Consider the following 21,495-nt stretch of genomic DNA (forward strand, 5'->3'; position numbering starts at 1 on the left):
AAGAGGGCAAACTTCTGTTGTTGACTTGAAGCTTAAACTTTTTCATTGTGATAATTGTCACTTTTCAAAAAACAGTCTATACACTTCAAGTCATATGAATTTTAATCTGATACCAAAATACTTCATAGTAATTAAGGGTATTTCATGGCACCACTGTCTGAAATACTCTCCATTAAAGAATAGAATTTCAAAAAAATTTTGCTTACCAAAAGTAGTATAGAAGTAGTGAGGGTATTATTGCTGCTCAAAATGAAAGCAGTTGTTTTCACAGTTGTTAATAGTACTTGAACAATGAGAGTGGAAAGTGGTTAGAGCACCATTTAGTTTGCAAATGACCTTTAATGTCAAGTCCAACTGCCAAGCCAGCCACTAACCCATAGCCCCAAATGCCACATCTCTGGGTCTTTCAATTGCATTCAGGGATGGTCCCTCCAACTTTGGCTTAATTTCTTCATAGCTAGGTACTGAGTACCTTTACTCTTCTCAAGTCTTTTTTCTATGTAACCTATGTATGCTAATGAAAGCAATGAAATAGTACTTGTTACACTAATCAACACTGGTTTTGTCTTTTATCAAAGTGTTTCTTGCAACTGAATGGTTGGCTTATTTTTGTAACAGCTCTGTACAAAATTTCTTTTCCTATTAAATCGTGGCAATGATCTGAAATGTCTTTACAAGATGAATATAGCATCATTCACCTTGTGAAACATAATTTATCATTATGTATAATTAGAAGTATTGTGATACAGCTTTATATGGATTGTTATGTTTGATATTTGGTTTATAAGCAAACCAACATGTACATCACCTTATTTTCACATTTAAGCTAAGTACCAGTCCAGTTGTATGCTGAGCAAAGATGACTTGGCTAATTGGTAAAATTAATTCAGTTGTTATAAAATTGAAATCAGTGAAACAACTATGAGCATGTAATATGAAAATATATTTGATGGGATTTTTTCAGAAGTTCAGAGTTCCATATTCTGACTTAAAATAAACTTTGACTAAACGAGACCTTCATACAAAATGCTACTTGGATTTGTTCACAGATAAAAAAATAACTGGCTTACTTTGATAGTTTAGCTGTTTTCGTGATAGTTTCCAGATCTGAAGTCAGTCTCAAGATGTAAAATATGAAAATATGACAAAAATGAATTATATGACCTGTATAAAAAGTTTCTAGTACTGTTATTTCAATTCTTTCTCCTTGGTAAGACAGTAAAAGTATTCAACTTTTTCTCTTTCCTGTAGCGGTTTATCCAGTATCTGGCGTCCAGAAACACATTGTTTAACTTGAGCAATTTCCTAGACAAAAGCGGATTGCAAGGTAAGGTAGCTTTTTTTCATTAAAAGTTAGTAATATGCTGAGGAACAGCCAAGACCATTTGGTTACTCAAATGAACTCTGTCATTTAGGAGATGACTTTTCTGTCCATTTTACTCCAGGCTGCATTTCTTAAATAAAATGCATTTTATGTGATGGTGTGGCAGGAGTTGTCTGCCGGAGGAACATATTGCCTCTTTTCTAACAGGCTTACTTAAAGGCTTCTGACTTCCTTAGTGATACAGATCTCAGAATTTCTCTTATTTCTATAGAGATAGACCTCTCCAAATGAGGCAATTTTAATTATTAACTTAATTTTTAAAAGTGCATCATATGTACATACATCATGTCAAGTGAGACATGAACTGTATCTAAAAGAAATTAAAATTACTTTTTTTGGGAAATTGATCAAAAACCATTCCATTTATCTTTGAGACTAATTCGGTGGGCAAATAATGGTTTCTCTGGTTCAAGGCTTTTTGACTGATATAGTCTTCCAACCTATTATGCTGCAGTTCAGTGCAGTTATTACCACACATGTAGCTGTCATTGTTTTTGCTCCTAAAGTGGTTCCCTACTTTGTGTTTGCTTCTTGTGTACTTCTGATCTTTGCCACAAGTGTACTAGAACAGGCAGCCAAAGTGGTTGCCTGAGGACACAGACATTCTCAGGTATAACCAAGGCTCTACCAAATTGTCTTTTTATTGAGCTTTAACTACTGTGGTCTCAGCATAGGCTAGGAACAAATCTTTTTATTTTTAGTCTATACCCCTAGATTGACAGTTATCAAAATATTTCCTGTCACTGCTGTCTTAACAGAGAAAAAAATTGTCATATTGTAGAGTTACCATCAAAGCCTTTTTTTTCTATTCAGTTGCAAATGAGACAATGTGTTGTGGAGCTGATGTGAACGCCTTTGTGAATGTATAATTTAATTTTTTTGATTGTAATTTCTATTGTAGTGTAAGAAAACTTGCATAAAATTACTTTGTTTTGCTTTTGGAAGTGATTTCCTTAGGAAGCGAAGTGTGAGCTTTTACGTAGTTGAGGCTGTCTAGATATTTGTGGTAGTGTCTGATTTAATGGTGGATACAATGATATACACAGTTATTTTCAGATTATATTTTTGCCCAATTTCGCATAGTCAATGGAGCTGTCTTGTATTAATATTTTGCACTTTACTTTGAATAACGTTGTTCTTTGATTAGGTTGGTAATAAACCTCTGAAACTTGTTTTTTAGGGTATGATATGTCAACATTTATCAGGAGGTATAGCAGATATTTGAATGAAAAAGCAGTTTCCTATAGACAAGTGGCTTTTGACTTCACAAAAGTAAAAAGAGGGTAAGGATTGCATTTTGTTCTACTGATCTTGATTTTGTTCTGTGTCCTGTAATTCAAGTGAAAAATACTGATGTTAGCTCAGGCTTAATACAGATAATAATACTCCTTTTCTCTTTTGAATATCTCCCATGACACACAAAGGCTCAGCTGTCTAATAATGTATATTGCAAAAAATATTTTACTTCAGTACTTGTGATTTTTTTATCTTTAAACATTAACAATTTAATATAAAGCAATGAAAGCTGGTATGCATGGATGGCTATATAAAAAAAAAAAAAACAACTAGACATTTGAACAGATCTTTCACAATAGATTATGTACTTTGCCTTTTATGTAATATAGAGAGGACTGTGCAATTTATTTGTGCTTGTAGCTCTGGAAGGTTTAAATGACAGGTGAAGTATCTTGCAATCCTTCCTTGTGTTTCTCTGTTCTTGTTACAAAATATCTGTGTGAAGTTTACTTCCTTTGTGAAGGTAGTGTAAATTTGTACTTTTCATAGCACAAATTGTTACAGCAGATGCTATCCTGAGTTGCTCTACAGGAATTCAAAATTTCCCTGGAAAGTGTGCTTATTTAAGAGAAATTAGTTGTTTTGAGATTGTGCCTGTTTGTTTACATGTAAAATAACACAGTGCAGAGCAGCAGTAGTTTGGTAAATTGCATTTTATCGTGAATGATGGAATTAATCTGGAGTTCTTTGGGAAGGCTGGAGAAGAGGTACCAATCACAGTTGAGTTTTTCTGTGTTTGCCCATTATCTTTTTATGTGGTGCTTTTTAAGGTTTAAAAGCATGAAACTAATTTTACATTTGGGTGTCCTATATCATCCATACATGGGTGAATGTATATCGAAACTAAAAACTTAATGCTTAATCCACAGAAATCTGAATTTAATACTGTTGAATGAATTAATTGTAGTAATGGGCTGTCTAATGATATTTTGAATTAATGTTGTAAAGGCATTTGGAATGGGCCTCAGAACACTGTCCAAATCCCTTTTGCCTCCTTGCTAAGACTGTAGAGCCCATATTGGTTTGAAGTGTGATGGTAAAGTAGAAGGAGGGTGCTTGGACTCCTTTTGCTCTTTGTACCTTTAGAGTTGCTTGGATTGCCAACAACACAAAACACCATTTTCCACACTTAAGATTGGTGTGTGATAAGGTGGCTGCAGCTGCTCTAGAGAGATACACAGTTGTTTTATCAAGTGTTTTAGGTCTAACGAGGTGAATTATTTAGCCTGCACCATGTTCCTGGAGTTCCTTCTGTGAGCCAATAGGAATAACTGTTCTGATGGCAGCAATCTGTCTTTTCTACTCCTTGATTTTTCTCAGGGCCCTTGCACACATGCTCTGCCCCATTACATTTCTTGCCTTTGCTCTTAGCTGTTAGGGGTAAATATAGAGCACAAGTAGAGAGCTGGAAGCAGCATGCTCCCCACTGCTTTCCAACCTGGAGAACAGCCACAAACTTTTCTGTGAAGATGCACCATGAGATTTGCTGTATGCATGTTGATGAACTGCAAGGCTGTCTGATTTGTCTTACAGAAAGCAGTTCTTTCGTGTCACTGGGGAGATTTAGTCTCTTCCTCAGTTACTGGTTTTCTTACATATTTTTGGTATTCATTTGATGCTTTTTTTCAAATGTACAGCCAATCTTAGTCTATTCAGTCAGAACAATTAATAAACAACCAAATATTGGTAGTCAGCCATAAAAGGAAATTTCATGTAGTGTCTAGAATCTTTCTAAAAAAGCTTAAAAAACATACTGCTGCATTTTTTATTTTTTCTTCCTCTTTAAGTTGAAAAGAATTCAAACTGACACAAAATAATTGGGTGATTGGAAAAAGAATACATTAAAAATTGCTTTAACAATTATCTTTACAGCTTTTTTGTTGTTGTTTTTACTGATGCACTGTAGCTCTCTTGTTTTTCTAAACACTATCAGTTTGATTTTCTCTCAGTAAAAATTCATCTTGGATTTATATTTTGACCAAATAAGTAGTTGTTTTTGTGTGCTGCTGTTATTACAGTTATATTGGCTAGACACCATTCCTGAACACGCCCAGAATGGCTTTGTATGGCAAAGACTTAAATGGTTTCTCTGTTGACCTGATCTATTTTCTGTTGTTTCTTACTAACAATTGCTTTCCAAGTTCATGTAAAGAATTTTCTTTTTTTTCTTCCACGACAGGGCAGATGGAGTGATGAGAACAATGAGCACAGAAAAACTCTTAAAAACTGTACCAATTATACAAAATCAGATGGATGCACTTCTTGACTTTAATGTAAGTTTAGCAGCATGTACATTTCTAACATACCATCAACTTGTTGTAGAAACATGTAAAACAGGTCAAGATTAAAGGTCTTGCACTTGGTTCCATGTTAGCTGCATAGCTTAAAGAGCACAAATAATTTTGTTAATTGGTATACCCCCAAGAAATCAGAAAAAATAGATACAATACTCACTGGAGAGAATGTTTTGTGCTAAATTACTGTGGCTTTATTGTGTACTTATGTAAGAATTACTTGTTTGTTGAAAAGCTGATTATTTCTGCTCTCTGTCTTTTAGTTACGTTAGTTACCATTAGCATTGGTTAACAGAAATGTCTGCCAAAATGATTTGATGTAATTCTGTGATGGGAGAAGCTATTGGTTTGTTATGGTGCTGCTTTCTGCTAATAGCCAGTGAGATGATTGGAAAGCCTGTCTTGAGATAGCGTACTGGAGTTTAACTAGAAGTTTTCCAGTAAGAGATCAATCCAGTCCAATTAACTTTTTCTCTGATCTTCCTAGGTTAATAGCAATGAACTTACAAATGGTGTAATTAATGCTGCCTTCATGCTCCTTTTCAAAGATGCCATCAGACTGTTCGCGGCATATAACGAAGGGATCATTAACCTCTTGGGTAAATACAGCTGCCTTCTGCAATTCTCAGCTCTGGGGAGAACTCAGGGAATTATTCACAAGAGTTGCTCTCTTGAGAAATTGAAACAGTCTTACTGTAAAACACCAAAATTTTACTGTTATTTCCAATATTTGTCTGTGCAGTTGCAGTTGACATTGCTTTGTACCCAGGGATAGGTAACATTTGAAAGCAAATCATCCAAGATTTTATTCACCTAGTGTGGTGGTTTTTTTTTTTTCTTTTTTTTTTTTTTTTTTTTTTTTTTTTTTCCTTGCACTGCTTTGTTGAGGATTTTTGTGTGCATTGGGTTTGGGTTTGGGTTTTTTGTTGGGGATTTTTGTGTGCATTGGTTTTGAGTTTGGGATTTTTTATTTTGGCTTATTGAACTGCATGGCAAACCTGAATTATGTTGATGTTGGCTGAGGATTTTCTTAAGAAGCAGTTTGTGTTTCCTAGTAAAGAAATCAGTTATGGTCAGTTACAAATATGCAGTCACAACATCAGTGATTGCTTGGCTATTAAAACTTCAATGTCGCTTTGTTTCCATGATTGGTTACCTAATGTTCCTAGAGCGTATAGTATATTTTAACGAGAATTACCAATTCAGGGTTAAGGCCCTTTCACTTGCACATACTGGAGATGAAGGGGAGCCTAAATTTAGAAAAGAATTAAGATGAAAGTAATCTGTTGACTAGGTTGAGTTTGTTATATACTATAATTGGATGAAACTACCTGATTGCTGTCATTACCCAGTGCTTGCAAAATGAGAAGTAAAATCCAAAGTCAGTTAGGGACAATCTGAAGTCAGTTTTTGGTCTGAAGCCCCTGTCAGCTTGCTTTCCCTCGGTAAGAAGAAACATGCTGTTACTTTCACTTATGCTTTGAGTGAAGCTTAATTAAAATAAAAGAAATGGGTCTTGAAAGGGCTTTTCAAAAGAGGGGTAGGACCCTCTTGCTTTCAGCGCTGGTGTTTTCTAATTAGTTGTACTTCACTGTACCTGACATTAAGAGGCATTAGTTTGTGTAGAAAATACCAAAATCTTATCTGATACCTGGCCAATGGAATAGAGGAATAGAGTAGATATTTGACTGCCAGATTGTAAGACTGCCTTTTTTTGTTTGTTTGTTTCTTCTTCTTCCCAAGAAGATGAATTTACATTTCTTTGAGTGACCTATTCTTAAACTTGATTGTCCTCTTCAAGGTGGTTATCCTTTTGTGATATCTAGTACCTGCAAGGTAAGGTGTAATTGCATGCATGGAACCAATAGGTCACATTTGACAGAGCTTTTGTCATTTGGTGCAAGTTAGGCATAGTGACTTCTGCAGTTTACATAATAACAGATCTGCAGGTATTTTCTGGCTGTCTTGGTTTATAAGCTTTTACTTTGCATATCCTTTGCAAATCTTGATTTCTTATTTAATGCAAATATTCTTACTGTTTGTAGAAAAATACTTTGATATGAAAAAGAACCAATGCAAAGAAGGCCTTGATATATATAAGAAGTTCCTCACTAGAATGACACGGATCTCAGAGTTCCTTAAAGTTGCAGAGGTAAACTTGAGTTAGTCAACTTTGCCCTTTGCTTGAAACAGCTTGTAAAGTGCCTATTTTATCATAAAACAGATGCTTCTTCCTTCCTGCTTATTTGCTCTTCTCTCAAGGGTCATCCCTATCCTGGTGATCAGTTCATTTGAGGGCTGTATTGAAAAACCTGACTGTGGAGTGCTTATTGGTTAATCTTGTACTTGAGAAGAATGTATTAATGTGCATTTTAAATTTTCTGTGGTTATGTAATACTTGTGAGCTTTCTTTGAAGAAGAGAATTGCTTTAAACAAAGGAATTCATGGTGATCTGCTTTCTATGATTCTAGCTGTATTCTGGTTTGAAACCCACAATTCCACCAGAAGTTTTAAGTGAAATAACTTAACAAATAAGCAACTGAGACAAACAGATAAACATGGGATTTCTTCACGATTTCTTGCTCTAGGTGTGCTCACAGAGGGAAAAACAATTACCTTGCAAAATGTCTAGTTTGTGGGTTTTTTTTTAAAAATACCTTTAGTCTGTTGCCTTTTTGTTTCTAGAGCACTGCTAAATTGATGTCCTAATATTATGGAACTCCTCAGTTGAGTTGTGCTCCTCTTTTTATTTCCTTGGTATTCATACCTCTTAACAAAAAAAATATGCCTTCAAGCTTGGCTTGCTCTCTGTCCTGACGGTGTCTCTGTCAGAGATACTGTCTTCAGCTGATGAGACCATCAATTGAAGTTGAGAGTATTGATCTCTTTGTTGTAACAGTAAATGTCCTGCTATAAACATTCTAAGTTTCATCTGCCTTTTAGAAAAATGCTTCTTTACGAAACTTCAAAGGTGCTTGGTTTCATCAAATATATCCTGTGTATCAGTAGATCTGAGAGTTTGCCACCTAAATTGAGAGATAGGCAAACATCTCCATGTTCTAAAACACTGGGTTCTTACTCCCTTATTTCTAAAGTTCTGTTAAAATATCTGTATTACATGCCTACTTCAATGTGTATACATTTAACAAGAGTTTATTGCAACCAACCAACACAGAGTACAGACTCTGGTGATTTAAAATGTATATTGAACAGATTTGTGCTTTTTGCATTACTTCATGTTAATGTTGTTTACTTTCTGAGCATCTCTGCCTTCAACAAAAGCAAACAGGTTCTGAAGCTCATTTGTTTTATTACAGCAAGTGGGAATCGACAGAGGAGACATACCAGATCTCTCACAGGTAGATAAACCTATTATGTGTTTGCCAGTGCATGTGTGTGTTTTTGAGGTTGCATGATCAGAAAAACCTGCTGTTATAGTACTCACTAATGCATTCTTGTATACATTGTCACCAAGTGAGCTCTAAGTTTGTGATTAAATCCAGGCTCTGTCATAGCTTGGCTTTTCTATTCAGTAATCCTGTTGTAAAATATTTGTTTATTCTTTAATCGAATTTTAAGATAATCTTATTTCTATCATGCTTGGAGACGGTTTATATCTGTGAGGTCACATTATGAAACTCCTACATGATATAACAAAGCTGTGTTTTTTAGCAGCCTTGCTTTTGGATATATGCCTATTGAAATTAATGTGAAGGCTTGCAGAGCATGCACAGAGAAATGACTTGAGATACAATTTGCTTCTTAGTGTCTCTTAAAATACTGACTGCTTCTGATTGTCTGCTTGCTGTTTGCTAGCTGTTAATTTTAACATTTCTTGACTTATTTCAGTCCTTGCTGATAAATCATTCTGATGGAATAATGTGGGGAGGAGAATACATCACCTTATACTGGAAGTCATTAAATACCTACAGAATGCCAAGAGAAATATTCTGGGCTGTTGTACCTATTGCCCTACAGTTGCATTCTTTGAAAATATTATCACTATTGGTTTGCTCAGATATATTCCCCAATGTCTCTCTTTGCAGGCACCAAGTAGCCTTCTTGATGCTTTGGAACAACATTTAGCTTCTCTAGAGGGAAAGAAAATCAAAGATTCCACAGCTGCAAGCAGGTGCATAAATCCTTGTGCTTTTGGACAATTGTCAAATCAAGTGTTAAGTCTGATCTTTTTCAATTTCATTGTAAATTAAGATTTCAGGAGCCTTCCTTAAAGGTGTTGTATGAGCAGTGATGGATTAGCAAGTTGTCATATCTTAAAACAGCTTCTTTCAGGGCAACAGAACTAGAATCTAAGGACATGTAAGGACCTCCTTTAGCATCTCTGCTTAGGCTTTTAGCATTTGATCCTGTACTTCTGAAGAGTACCAAGTTTCTTTCACGTACTGCCTACAAATGTTCATTTTATATTAATACTTAGACTTCTGTGAGTTATGTAGCATGAGTAAGTACGTGTCCTTAGACTTTTACACCTCAGCTTTAATCCCTGTTTCATCAAAAGCATGGAAATGCTTCCAGAAATCCTTACATTAAGAGTGAATTTTGAAAGTAATTGGAAATTAAAGCCTTAATGCATATGGTATAATTAAATTATTGTGAGTTCTTTCCAAAACACAACAGGCAATATAGAGAAGTCTTCTACATGCCAAATTTCATTGTTTAAATTTAACAAAGCATAATATTGGGGGCAAGACTTGTAAAATGAAATAGCTTTTTGTTATTGCACATTCAAAAACTAAAGCAGTAATATTTTATAAGTTTGTTATAGTGGTGACTATCAGGGCACTATTTTGTTAGGGGACTACTCTTTAGAATATTTGCTTTCTTTTCTAAGATTACTCTGTTAAAATTTAAGTATTTGTTTTAAATCTTTTTGCATACTCTTAAACATGATGATAAATTACAAATTTCCTTTGGGATATATTAAAATCATTGATAGTTAGTTCACTAAGCCTGTTAAAATAACAATTTGAAAAGGAGCCCAGATGATTGGAGATTGCAGTGTGCCTACAAATAACATCTTTTTAGGCAAACAGGAGAAGAGCGAAGGCTTCAAATGTGAATTTTGTGATGCAGTTTGGCGGGGAAGCATTTTAGGTGGAAAATCCAAAAGCCAGTAAAGTAGACAGCATAATCTCTGGGCATTTTTAATGTTGCATTTCATATGATGTATCTTATTTAAACTTTTCACTTGTGCAGTGTTATAGAGAGCTCAGAAGGAGACTGGGTGGAGACAAGTGAAGCTCCTATCACGTGTCATCTGTTAACAGCCAGCTTTTCTCCTGTCCAATTACTTTAGGGCTACCACCCTTTCCAATGCAGTCTCTTCCCTTGCAAGTACTGGCCTGTCCCTCACAAAAGTGGATGAAAGGGAAAAACAAGCTGCGTTAGAGGAAGAACAGGCTCGCTTAAAAGCTTTAAAGGTAGGCATACAGCATTTGTAATTGCAAATGCCTTTCCTGTGTTCTTGATGATAGCTTATTAAGATTCCTAAAGAAGCAAAGGGGGAAAAAAAGAGTTCTTAATACTGAACATGTACTGTTGGCAAAGTGCTGGAAAGTAGAATTGTGTGTACTTAGATGGTACAGCTTGTGGAGGGGTTGTTAAAATAGTTTTCCGAAGCATTTGTTGCACCGCTGGCTTGAATTACACGTGGCTAAAACTAGTGTGTGGAATAAATAATTCTTTAGCTCTGCTTTATGTACCTCCAGTGTCATACACACAAATGTTCAGATTTCTCACACCAGCTCACTCTCCCAACAGGAGCAACGCCTAAAAGAACTTGCAAAGAAACCTCATACCTCTTTAACCACGGCAGCTTCTCCTGTGTCCACTGCAGCAGGAAGCATAATGACTACACCAGCCATTGATATTTTTTCTACCCCTAGCTCCTCTAACAGGTATGCTGAATCTTCCACTGAGAGATGTGCTGCAGCAAGGGTTTCCTCTAAATTTCTGCCACACAGTGTATTATTGCACGAGATCGGTTGAGTGTAGAGTACATTAGCAATATGATAAGAAATGATAATGAAGCTGATGGGAAAATAGCCTATTGCAATAAATAACATAAAACTCAGTTCTCATCATGTTTGCAGAAGTTTCTGGTATGAACTGACTGCTGACAGTCCTCGTAGCTGTTCTTAGTTGGCATGCCAGACGGTTGGAACTGTAAAACACACATGCTTTGTCCCCAAGGAACATTGCAAGTAAATGTGACAAAAATAAAATAAAAATTCTGTTTGAGAAGTCATAAAGAAAATGCATTTCTAGATCCTTAGAAGTAGAGTGGCAAATATTCTGGCTAGGTTTTCAGAAGAAGAAAAGCCTGAAACAGGGTTTGAAATGAGAGGCAGGTTTTGCAGTCTTGTGTTGTATCTGGAACATTTCTGCAAGGATCTGCAAGGAAAGTGCAAGAGTACTCACTGCATGCTAGTCCTGATCTTTGACTAACAGGAGCTGTTGGTATCAGCAAGTGTGTGATCTTCATTCTGTAAAATACCTGTCAAATTACGCAGCAGCAGAAGGTGCAGTGCTTTTATCGGTACAGAAGGAATTGGCTCTCTGAAGTCGTATTTTTGCTTTGAGCATTATTCTAAACCTGAAGGGATTGCTTAGTTGCTCTGTTAGAGCTCACATAAGAATCTATAGCCCTTCTGACAGCTTGCTTTTCCCATTAGAAAGCTATTGTAGGAAATTACTTGACACCAAATATGTGGTAAATAGCTGAGTCATGTATAAGAAGCTAGAGAATCTGTCAGTAACTGAAAGACTTCCTTGTAAAAATATTTTTTTAGAATTGCTTTTTAGAGGCCAGAAAACTTGAAATGGGTGTGTGCTTTGAACTTGAATATCTGATCTTGCTTCTTAAGAGGTCTGAAACATAGAAACATCTGATAAAACTTCTTCAAACAGAAATGCTGCATAGTGAGGACAAGAGCGTTTTCTTGTAAAAAAAAAAACCCTCAAATGCTAGTTTTTCTTCATGTTCAAATTTACTTGCTGGCAGAATGACTGCTATGAGCAAAGAACAGATTTTACAGCAGGAGCTGTCATGATGGAGATGTGCTAGGTCAGAAGTTCGCTGTCTTGCTATTACATGCAATGTGTCTGGTTAATCCTTGTCATTATTTTGAACAAGCTTTACCTTGAAATGGTCTTTGTTCAGCTGCTCACATTACAGGGCAGTGCCAGACAGTGCTGCTTTTTAATAGGAGCAGTAGTGGCAAAATGTGGTTGCAGTCACTGCTGAAATGAATCATGCAATAGTGAAAACTGTGGATTATATAAGTGGTTGGGTGAGCAAGAAAATATACAAAGAGCTAGGATGTCACTACTGCCATTCAACTCTTATGTTGGTCTCATTTAGAGAGATGTTTGGATGTCACAGTGATTCAGCTTCAGTCCATAGTAGAAGCCATATTTGCACTTTTGGGTTCATTTCTTGTCCTAAAAGGTTCTGGGACAACACCAGTACTCTTTTTTTTTTTTTTTTTTCCCCATCCTTTTTTTCACAAGATTTATTTAAAGTGTGAAATGAGCTCTCTGCAAGAAGATGAATTTTACTGTTCCTGTTTGACTCCTTAAATTAATGCCACAGTTGTATATAAGCCTTTACTCTTATTTTCCATTCGATGTTATAAGGTTTTAATTTGGTTTTGAATGGTCTAAATGTGCATTTAAATATGTGTTCATTCACATGCCTGATGTGTGATCAAGTGTTTTAAGGCCTCTTACATTTTCCTTTCCCCAAAGTTCTTTAATAGCCCATGATTGGGAGGTAGTTTCTCAGCAGTGATTATAGTGGAAAGATCGGAGTGGTGGAATTTAGAGTAATATTTTGGTGGTGCAGCCCACTAGAGTTCATTTGTCTGTCTGGTTTTGTTGTATCATACAGTTTTCATGAGGTGACTCAGTTTTCATGAGGTTGTGAACATAACATCTCCTAGCCACGTGTTGGACTGTGAGGATGCCTGTCTTTGTCTTCGACGGCTTTGACCAAAGTCCCTTGGCATAACATACAACTTACCTTGCTAAATGAACATTTCTTTACAGAACTGAAAATATGGAGGTTACCAGCCCTTCTGATTTTGGCTCAGTTCTATCCATTTTGCAATAACCATTTTGTAACAAATCTTTCATTACTGTTGACAGTGGCTAGCATTTGCCTATACTGAAAACTGTGATGTAGTTCAAACAGTTGTATTAATTTATCTTTGTAGCACTTCAAAGCTGCCAAATGATCTGCTTGATTTGCAGCCAACTTTTCATCCGTCTGTACATCCTATATCTGCTGCTCCACAAGTAGGAAGTACCTGGGGAGGTAAGAATTCTGAGTTGGATTAAGGTTTTAATTGCTATGGCCATGTTCCTGGGCACTCTTTCTTCCTTAAAGAGAGAGATATTAATAAGACATTACAAGTAAATAAAAAGATTAGAAAAAGTAAAATTTGTGTGTAGATTAAAATAATGTAGCAGTGTGTGGTGATTCTAAATTATTTTGATATGTCTTCTTACTAGCAAATTTAATTGTTGACTGTCTCTGTTAGCATCATTATTGCTCTCTTCAAGATTCATGTAGCCACCTGCAGAAACTTAGCTGTTGAGAAGTCAGTTCAGTGAAGATGTCTATGAGGTAGACTGTGCTGCAAACACAGGAACCTGAATGCAAAATTGTTTAAATACATATTCTAAATTTTGTCTAATGTTAAATCAAATTTGCTGGTGATGATACTACAGAACTTGGATGAGGCCTCATAGGAGGCACTTGTGACAACTCTGCATAGAAAGAAAGGCCAGAGTTAGTTATTGAAATAATAAAAAGGTTTCTCTTTATAAATTGTCTACTATATTTCATTTAGCTACACAGCAAATTAGCAAAAAGCTGTGGCTGGACCTCTTAAATGGAGAGAGAAAATTGACATTCTTCCCTCTGAAATCTACTCCAGAACACCCAGATTTTCCTTCTGCCCAGTTTCTAGGGTGGACTGAATGAGTTGAGACAATTTTATTGGTACAGTCAAGTTCTCAAACCAAGGGGTCAAGCAAGAGAGTTCTAGAAAGTAATGAATTTTCCTTCAAGATTGGTTTGACTGCTGGAGCATTTTGGTGTTTACTCAAAGTTCTTGACTGCTTTGTGGTGTTCTGGAATAATTCAGATACAGTATTATATTGGCAATATAACTTAATTATACTGGTGGAGGATTAAAAAGCTTTATAACAGAGGGAGAGGGAGGTTGTGTTGTTTGGGTTTTTTTTTTTTTATTTTTCTACATAAATGACACTTAATAAAATAGTAAACTCCTGAGCTGTGTGGCTATTCCCAGATTATTTTTTTCTTAACTAGATGCTTGCAAAAATGTTTTCTTTTATGATGCAAAAAATTAGGAATTGCTGCTTCAGGAAGTTTCATAGGTATCAGAACAAGCCTATTCTAAAGTTTTACTTCCCTGTTTCTGTTTATGAGCTATAGCTCTTGTTAACATCTCCCCAGCTATCCAATGTATCTTTATAATAAGCTCTACATGTATTCCACTTTGTTATTCACTTTTTGCTGTGTACTTTGTTTTCTGTACCTTCTCACATTTGTTTGTAGGGAAATAACACAATTTTGAGTGAAGAAGGCACTACTAATATATGTGTCAGCTTCTAAAATAAATTAGTTGTTCTTTAGTTTTGCTGAGCAAAGCCTCTTTGGAGAAAGATATATTGAGGGGTGTGTGGAGTTAGGCATACAAATTTCAGTCCTATAATAGGCTTAGCATTTAGAAATGGAGAAAAATGATATAGCTCATCTTGACTGTTTTCGACAAAATATCTTCTGTTTCAGCTTGTCCTGTTTGTTTTGTGGGTGAGAGTTGAAAGGGGCACTTATCTGCCTCTTAAAGGTCACATCACAATTTAGCATTTCTTTACTAACCTGAAAGTTGAGTCTGAAAGTCTGTGTTTGTTCAGTGTTGTGTTGCTCATGTTGAGTCTTCAGTAGCAGTCGTTGATAATATCTGTTTACTATTGACACATTTCTAAATACTTATAAGGCTTAATTAACTCTGAAGGTTTTGGATTGTCTGCTAAAATTTTAGGGTAAAATTCCGGGATCACCATTTTTTGCATTACCTTTGATCAAAAAAAACCAAGCCCTTCAGCTTTACAGACATGACCACTCACTTCACACAGGTGAGGTAGATAAGAAGTGCTTTCCACATTTTACAGATGGGGAAATCTGAGCAATTAACTGACTTGTCTGAAGTCATACGGCAAGTCAGTGGCAGAGCCAAGAATGGAACCTGAACTATTTCCAGTCCTGTGCTCTAACCACTGCACAGCATCCCTCCCTTAGGTAATTTTCTGACATGATGATGTTTGTATTTGGTGTATATGGTGGCTTTGAGAAGAGTATCAAATCAGCTAAAATCAGTTACTGTTGAAAATTTTATGCAGAAGTTCTTAGGTGTGTAATAAACCAATACATTGTTACAGAAGCATTATATTTGGGTTGCTGCCTTTAGTTCTGTGCTTCCAAAAATGTTAAAGCTAACAAGGTTAAACTCCTGGGGAATGGTTTCTGTGGTTGTATGTTTTCAGTTTATCTGTTTCAGACTGTAAAAGATGCCACTGAAAATCCTGTCACTGTTTATTGGGACAAAATACTTCTAATTGGATAACTTAAAGATTGAATTTTGCAAATTTCTATCTACTCTTTGAAATGCACCTAAATCATTAATGCCTAATGATAGCATGCAAGTGCAGATAGCATGCCATGTGTATTCAAGGATGAAATTGGGCTTTAGAAACACTGAGGTGTTGCTGTCAGAATTGACAGCAATTTTTAAAAATTGAATATGCAAAGATTATAAATTACCCAAGCCAAATTAATTTTCCGTTACATTTTTTACTGGCTTTTGCAAGTTCTGAGACTTGGACAAGACTGGACATGCTGGCTGGAGTTAGAATGGGGCAGACAGGCAGAGAATTGAGAACAGGTTACATTTCAGAGCAAATCTTGATAATCTGAAGTTGCGTTATATTGTCTAACTAATCAAAACACAGGAAGCTCCATATACAGACTTTTGGGAACTGGGAAGAGAAAGTAGGTTTTGGTTATTTTCTGCATGAGTGTGTATGTAAAATTATTTTAGTGGACAGTAGATTCATAGAAATACAGTTAAAAACTTGTTCTTCTTAATTTCTTAAATTTTTTATCTGCACTATTAATTTGGGTTCTTTGGAGACCATTCCAGCTGTGTCTGGTGTGTTTGCCAGCCATCCATTTGTACCTAAACTTCAGAAGCAAAACAAATGTATCAGTGTGAAAATGAACATTTTGACCCATCTGTTTGAATTTTTTCCCTTATACAATATATACAAAGAGAACCAATAAAATCAGCAGAATGTGAAGCAGCAACAGAAAAAGCAAGGAAGAACTGATGAATGGATAATCGGACCCATTTTTGTCAGATTTGTTTGTTCTATATCTTTTTAAATGGCATTCAAGACGGAAAGCAGTTTTGAGGAGTAGCTGAAACAAGGACTCAGTTTCAGGCTGATTGGTATGTCCAGTATATAAAACATACATGAGACGACAATATGTAATTTTGTTTTCCTGTTATGTTACAAGTATCAGCTTATTCTGCTTATCTTTTATTCAGTGTTAGGCACTGACACTTTCCTGATTGAATGATTTAGGAAAAGGTTTTTAAAGGTGTTTCACTCATTCTTGCAACATAGCCAAGCAATTTGGGGAAAAGTCAGGTCTTACCTGATAACATATCTAGAGCTTGCAGCAAATCAAAGCATGCATTAACCCTGCAAAGAATAATGTAGTTATAGTTTTTAAATTGTTTTCTTAGGACTTTTGTGTAGCTGAGCACATTGTGAAGCTATGTGGGACTTAGAGCTAAGAATCAGGAGGTCAGATTCAGGGAGAGAAAATAACTTACCCTTCAAAACTGCTTTATGCAGCACAATAGTATTTACAAGACTTTTCAATAAATGCATAAACTTGGGTTAAATGCATAAATGCATAAAACAAGTCCAATAACTGAAGTATTTAAGACAGCTTTCCTATTATTCAGAAGTTTCTCTGTAGTGGCTTTGTCTAGAAGAGTAAGCTGCAGTTCTAGGGCCTGTGATAAGTAGGACCAGATACAACCCTTGCTGATTTCACCTAGTGAGTTCTTGAATTTTCCATCAAGGGTTCATGGGCTCTGAAACCAGACAGCTAAATCACAGCTCCTTCAGTCAAGCATTGTAGCTGCCTTCTCTATCCAGTTTATCTGTTAGATTCTGAACTACAGGAGTACTTGGGCTTGGCAATTGCATCAATTCTCAGGAAACCTTGAAACTATGTGCCTTGGGAAGTCACTTGTATGGATCCACGTTTCCTTCATTCCGATAAGGATTGACAGTTTTTTTAGTAAGGAACATTTTCCTCATTCTGGCCTAATTGTCTGTTGTCTGTAAAAGTAAAGCAGTCCTTTGCTTGCTTGCAGGTAACAGCATATATCCACAGCAAGGTGCTTTTGTTCCTGATGCCTCAGGTAGCAAGCAAAGTGCTTGTATCCTGTATGCTACCTTGGTGTAATCATAGCTCTTGAAAATTTCATGATGCTCAGTAACAGAAAAATCCATAAATGCAGCTTGGAGAAAGAGAAGTTCAGCTGAGTTGGTTTTGTTCAGGTTTTTAAAGTTGTCTTGGGGATGTTATTGCATTGAATCCTCTCATAGCACTTCAGGTTCTGTAGTGCTGACAGGCGTCCTCTGCTCCAGAGACTTCGTTGCAAATATCAAGACATGACTGTGAGAAACAAAAAGTGAGGAATAACATAGTTACTTTCAGTCTAAAACACACTCAGGAAGAAGCACAGTTTATAAGATGGTGTTATTAATTTGAAAATTTTTAAAAGAAGGAAATTAGTAGCTAGTATCTGCAGTTCTGGACAACTTGATAATGAAATAACTAGCTAGGTCATCCCAAGCTTAGAGATGTCAGGAGGAAACTAAATCCGTCTCCCTTTTCTTCTTTCTTTTGCTCTCTGGAATTGAACAGATCCTTTTTCTGCTACTGTTGATAGTGTTGATGATGCCATTCCAAACCTAAATCCTTTCCTTACAAAAACTAACGATGCTGCTCATCTGTCTGTGTCTTCTGATGTATCTACTTTCACCAGTAGGACACCCACACATGAAATGTTTGTTGGTAAAGTACCATTTTAAACTAATTTCCTATTTCCTAAAAAATTTAACATTATTTTAGTTTCTAAAATATATTTTTACAGCCTTTCAGAAACTAAAAGCTGGTTATTTAGGGCTGGTTTTGTACTATGTTAGAATTTGATTTAGTAGCTGTACAATAAAAATGGTGTTAAAATCCTTGCGTGGCTGTCTAGGTAATATTCTAACCTGATGTAAAGAAACAGATACAGTCAGAGCAGTCACTTGAGTGCAGTTTTACAGTCTCTTGTACTTGGGAATTTTAAGGTAAAATGCTGCATGTGCCTGAGAAGGAAAAGAAAATGCTGTTACTTTCTTGCTCAGGTTGAGATGCTTCTCTTAAACCAAGGAGCCTAATCTGGTTTGGTTTTTTTTTTCTTTAACAGTTGATGTTTTTGCCCCAGTCGTGTTGTTATTAACAAAACTGATAAAGCCATGCACATATTGATGTATAATCTACTCAGACTGTTTACCTACAGGGCAATAAACTAATAACTCACCTGTTAAAAGCTGTTCATATCTTAATTTGGAGATGGGCAGCATGGCTGTCTCACTGGAACATTTGTGTTGGTGCAAGTCTATAGTAATTTACTTTTCAGTATGAAGATTCAGTTTGTTTTCATAGATGAAGTCACCTAATTACATGTCAGTTCTAGTAAACAAAGCAAGTTTAAAGACAGTTGTACACCACTGGCTGTAGTTATGCTGGTTGAACCCCACTGGAGTTGATCAAAGAAAAATACAGACTATTAAAACAAAGAGAGGCCTTTAATACCTCTGGTACTTGTTAACAGAGATAAAACAAAGGGATTATTTCTTTAAAGATATTCATGCTACCTATACTTTGTCAGCTTAACTAACTAGTTTCCTAGCCTATCTTGATTGGAAAAACAAAGCAAGCAAGAAAAAGATATCTTTAAATATATTTAAAATACTTTTAGTTAGTTCTGCTGTGTGATAATCTCTCTTTTCCATGCTTCAATTAAATTTTTATGGTTCATGTAAGTGTAGAATGATTATTTGAATTACAGCTGTGTTTTTTAGCAGGATAGTTATTTAGTGAGATTAGTTTCCTCTGTCTAACTTGTTCTACAGTCACACAAAAAGTTGCAGCAATGCAGAGCTGTGAACACGGACCCTGGTGGGGTTTTATGGTCTTTGTAGTATTTATCACATGGTAGCTCTGAAGTCACTGGAAAGGGATGGCATTGATGGCACATTCCCTTCCAGTGTCTCGTGCTCTAAGGATGTATCTAGAACCAGAGGGTGGCCTCATGACAGATTGATATGGGACATGTAGATGCAGTTTTAGCTGTAGCACAATCAAGGTACTACGATAATGTGAATGTAGATTTAAAATAACTCTTTCTGGTTCTTTAGATCATTACAATCCATTTACTCAACTAAATCCCTTTCTGGCAACCAAATATGAATATATTTCAGGTATAAGAAAAATGTCTTGAAGATTTTACACTCATTGCCTTCAAGGGTGTAAAATATGGCATTTGATCAGAAAAAAAATTAATCCTAATATAGCTGTTCCTTTGAAACCGTGCTTTCCCCTTATGTGTTAGAGATTGTGTAAACTTGTTTCTTACTGTCTGTCTGATGTGTATTGATTTCATTCCATTGGTTCTATGTTATTAGACTATATGTGGATTTATAGACTGATGTGAAATTAAAGTTTTGAATAGCAGATAAACAGTGTATCTTGGTTCTCGTTCTGTAACTCTCCCTCTTCTCCTTTCCTGGCTTTCTCTCTTGTGTGATACTCCTTATCAGATTCTTTTTGTGGTCCTCAAGCTTATCCTAACGCTTCTCATTTCCGCAATGAGCCTTCTTCTGTAGCTGGTCTATTTGGAGGTAGGTAATGGGATGCAGCCTTACCACACACACAGAAGCTTCAATGTGTTGTGTGCCTAGAACTAGTAGGCATGTTACTGACTACAGAAGTGCCTTGTTGTAGTGCCTCCGACTATTATTCATGTGCTTGTGCCAGGTGTGTGGTCACGAATGGTATGCATTTTTTCAGTTTGTGCCAAACTAAGGCGTATTTAGTCTGAACACGGAATGAGTATCTCCCCATTTCAGGATCTCTCGTAGTTTACTTGTTGCTACATACCACACAAAAGACCTGCATGTTGATAAGTAGCTTCTCGTCTTGTTCTACCTCATTGTTTTTAAGATTAAGGGATTGGGATGTTCGTGCTGCTTATGGCAACTTTTTTGATATATTACTCTTAAACAGTGCACTAAACTAGTGTTAAGTTTTGCAACAGAACAGGAGGAAGAGGTCTCTGCTGCATTAAAGTACTGGCTAATCATCTGTGCAGCGGTGTCACATCTGTGTAGTAAACGCATAGTAGTGCTGATTCTGCAGCACTGTCCTGATAGTTGCTAAAGAGACTGTGGGCTGTGACACATTCAAACCAGGCTGAGCAGGGTGTGTAAACGTTGCTGCAGTGCAAGGCTTAGGAATGCCCTCAGTAAATGGTGTGTGGAAGACTTAGTTTTTAAAAGCCCCATAAAGTCACATTTTGGTTTAGTATCTTTGCATAAAAATCCGTGAGCATCATTTAACAAAAGGCTAAATACTACAAATTACTCTTTTCCCTTTGTTCCTCATTAGAACAGCAGGATTAGTTTCTGTCAAGTCTTGAGGCTCAAAGAAGCTCCATTAAAAATACAAACCTTTTGCACCTTTCAAACTATCCTTGTTAAACAAAATGCCCTGAGTTGGTAGTTGATATCAAGAGTAGGATTTTTGATCTTTTAAGGGGCTGATTCAAAGGAGTCCTGTGTATTGTTTTATGTTGGAGATGGTCTCATCTTCTTAGTTTCATAAACTTCAAACTTCTAAAATGTGAGAGCAGGAAACTCAGCTTGTTTCAGTTGAGGCTGATTGCTAAAGCAAAACATGAGCTATTTTAAGTCAAGTTTTCTATTGGTACAGGCACGGTTTTAAGAGTTGCAGGACATCCCATCAAAGGAATTCCTATCTGCAGTTCAGAGTCTCTGAAATGGCTTGTTACAACTTGATGGTATACATGTCGTAAAGATACTCATTTTGGTTTGTTGATTATTTACTCTCTTTTCCCACATTACTGCTTCCCATGTTTTGCTGTATGCAGTTTACTTTGATTTATTTTTAATGAAAGCTACGTTGTCTAAATTTTAGTGGTGAAGTTAGGAGTCTTATGTTTCTTAAGACAAAAAGAAACAGGTAACTCAAATTTGGGTTATTTTCTGTGAAGTTTGTTTGAGAATAACATCCTGTAGTTGCTAATTTTTTA

General features: G+C 36.1%; 1 protein-coding gene across 7 annotated transcripts in view; it reads left to right on the forward strand.

Annotated features, from left to right (window-relative positions):
• Positions 1 to 21,495, forward strand: part of PICALM (phosphatidylinositol binding clathrin assembly protein) — a 66,468-nt gene that overhangs the window by 27,137 nt on the left and 17,836 nt on the right. For 3 of the 7 annotated variants that reach the window (XM_066341262.1, XM_066341264.1, XM_066341263.1), the window contains exons 3-14: positions 1,252 to 1,327; positions 2,565 to 2,667; positions 4,860 to 4,953; positions 5,462 to 5,573; positions 7,020 to 7,126; positions 8,293 to 8,334; positions 9,022 to 9,107; positions 10,293 to 10,416; positions 10,757 to 10,893; positions 13,213 to 13,313; positions 18,039 to 18,188; positions 19,985 to 20,065. In XM_066341262.1, coding sequence (XP_066197359.1) covers positions 1,252 to 1,327; positions 2,565 to 2,667; positions 4,860 to 4,953; positions 5,462 to 5,573; positions 7,020 to 7,126; positions 8,293 to 8,334; positions 9,022 to 9,107; positions 10,293 to 10,416; positions 10,757 to 10,893; positions 13,213 to 13,313; positions 18,039 to 18,188; positions 19,985 to 20,065 — 1,213 coding nt within the window. The remainder of the gene's footprint in view (positions 1 to 1,251; positions 1,328 to 2,564; positions 2,668 to 4,859; positions 4,954 to 5,461; positions 5,574 to 7,019; positions 7,127 to 8,292; positions 8,335 to 9,021; positions 9,108 to 10,292; positions 10,417 to 10,756; positions 10,894 to 13,212; positions 13,314 to 18,038; positions 18,189 to 19,984; positions 20,066 to 21,495) is intronic. The other 4 variants (XM_066341265.1, XM_066341266.1, XM_066341267.1 and 1 more) reach the window with 2 other exon arrangements.

This window comes from Sylvia atricapilla, chromosome 2, assembly GCF_009819655.1.
Source record: "Sylvia atricapilla isolate bSylAtr1 chromosome 2, bSylAtr1.pri, whole genome shotgun sequence".
NCBI classification, from domain to species: Eukaryota; Metazoa; Chordata; class Aves; order Passeriformes; family Sylviidae; genus Sylvia; species Sylvia atricapilla.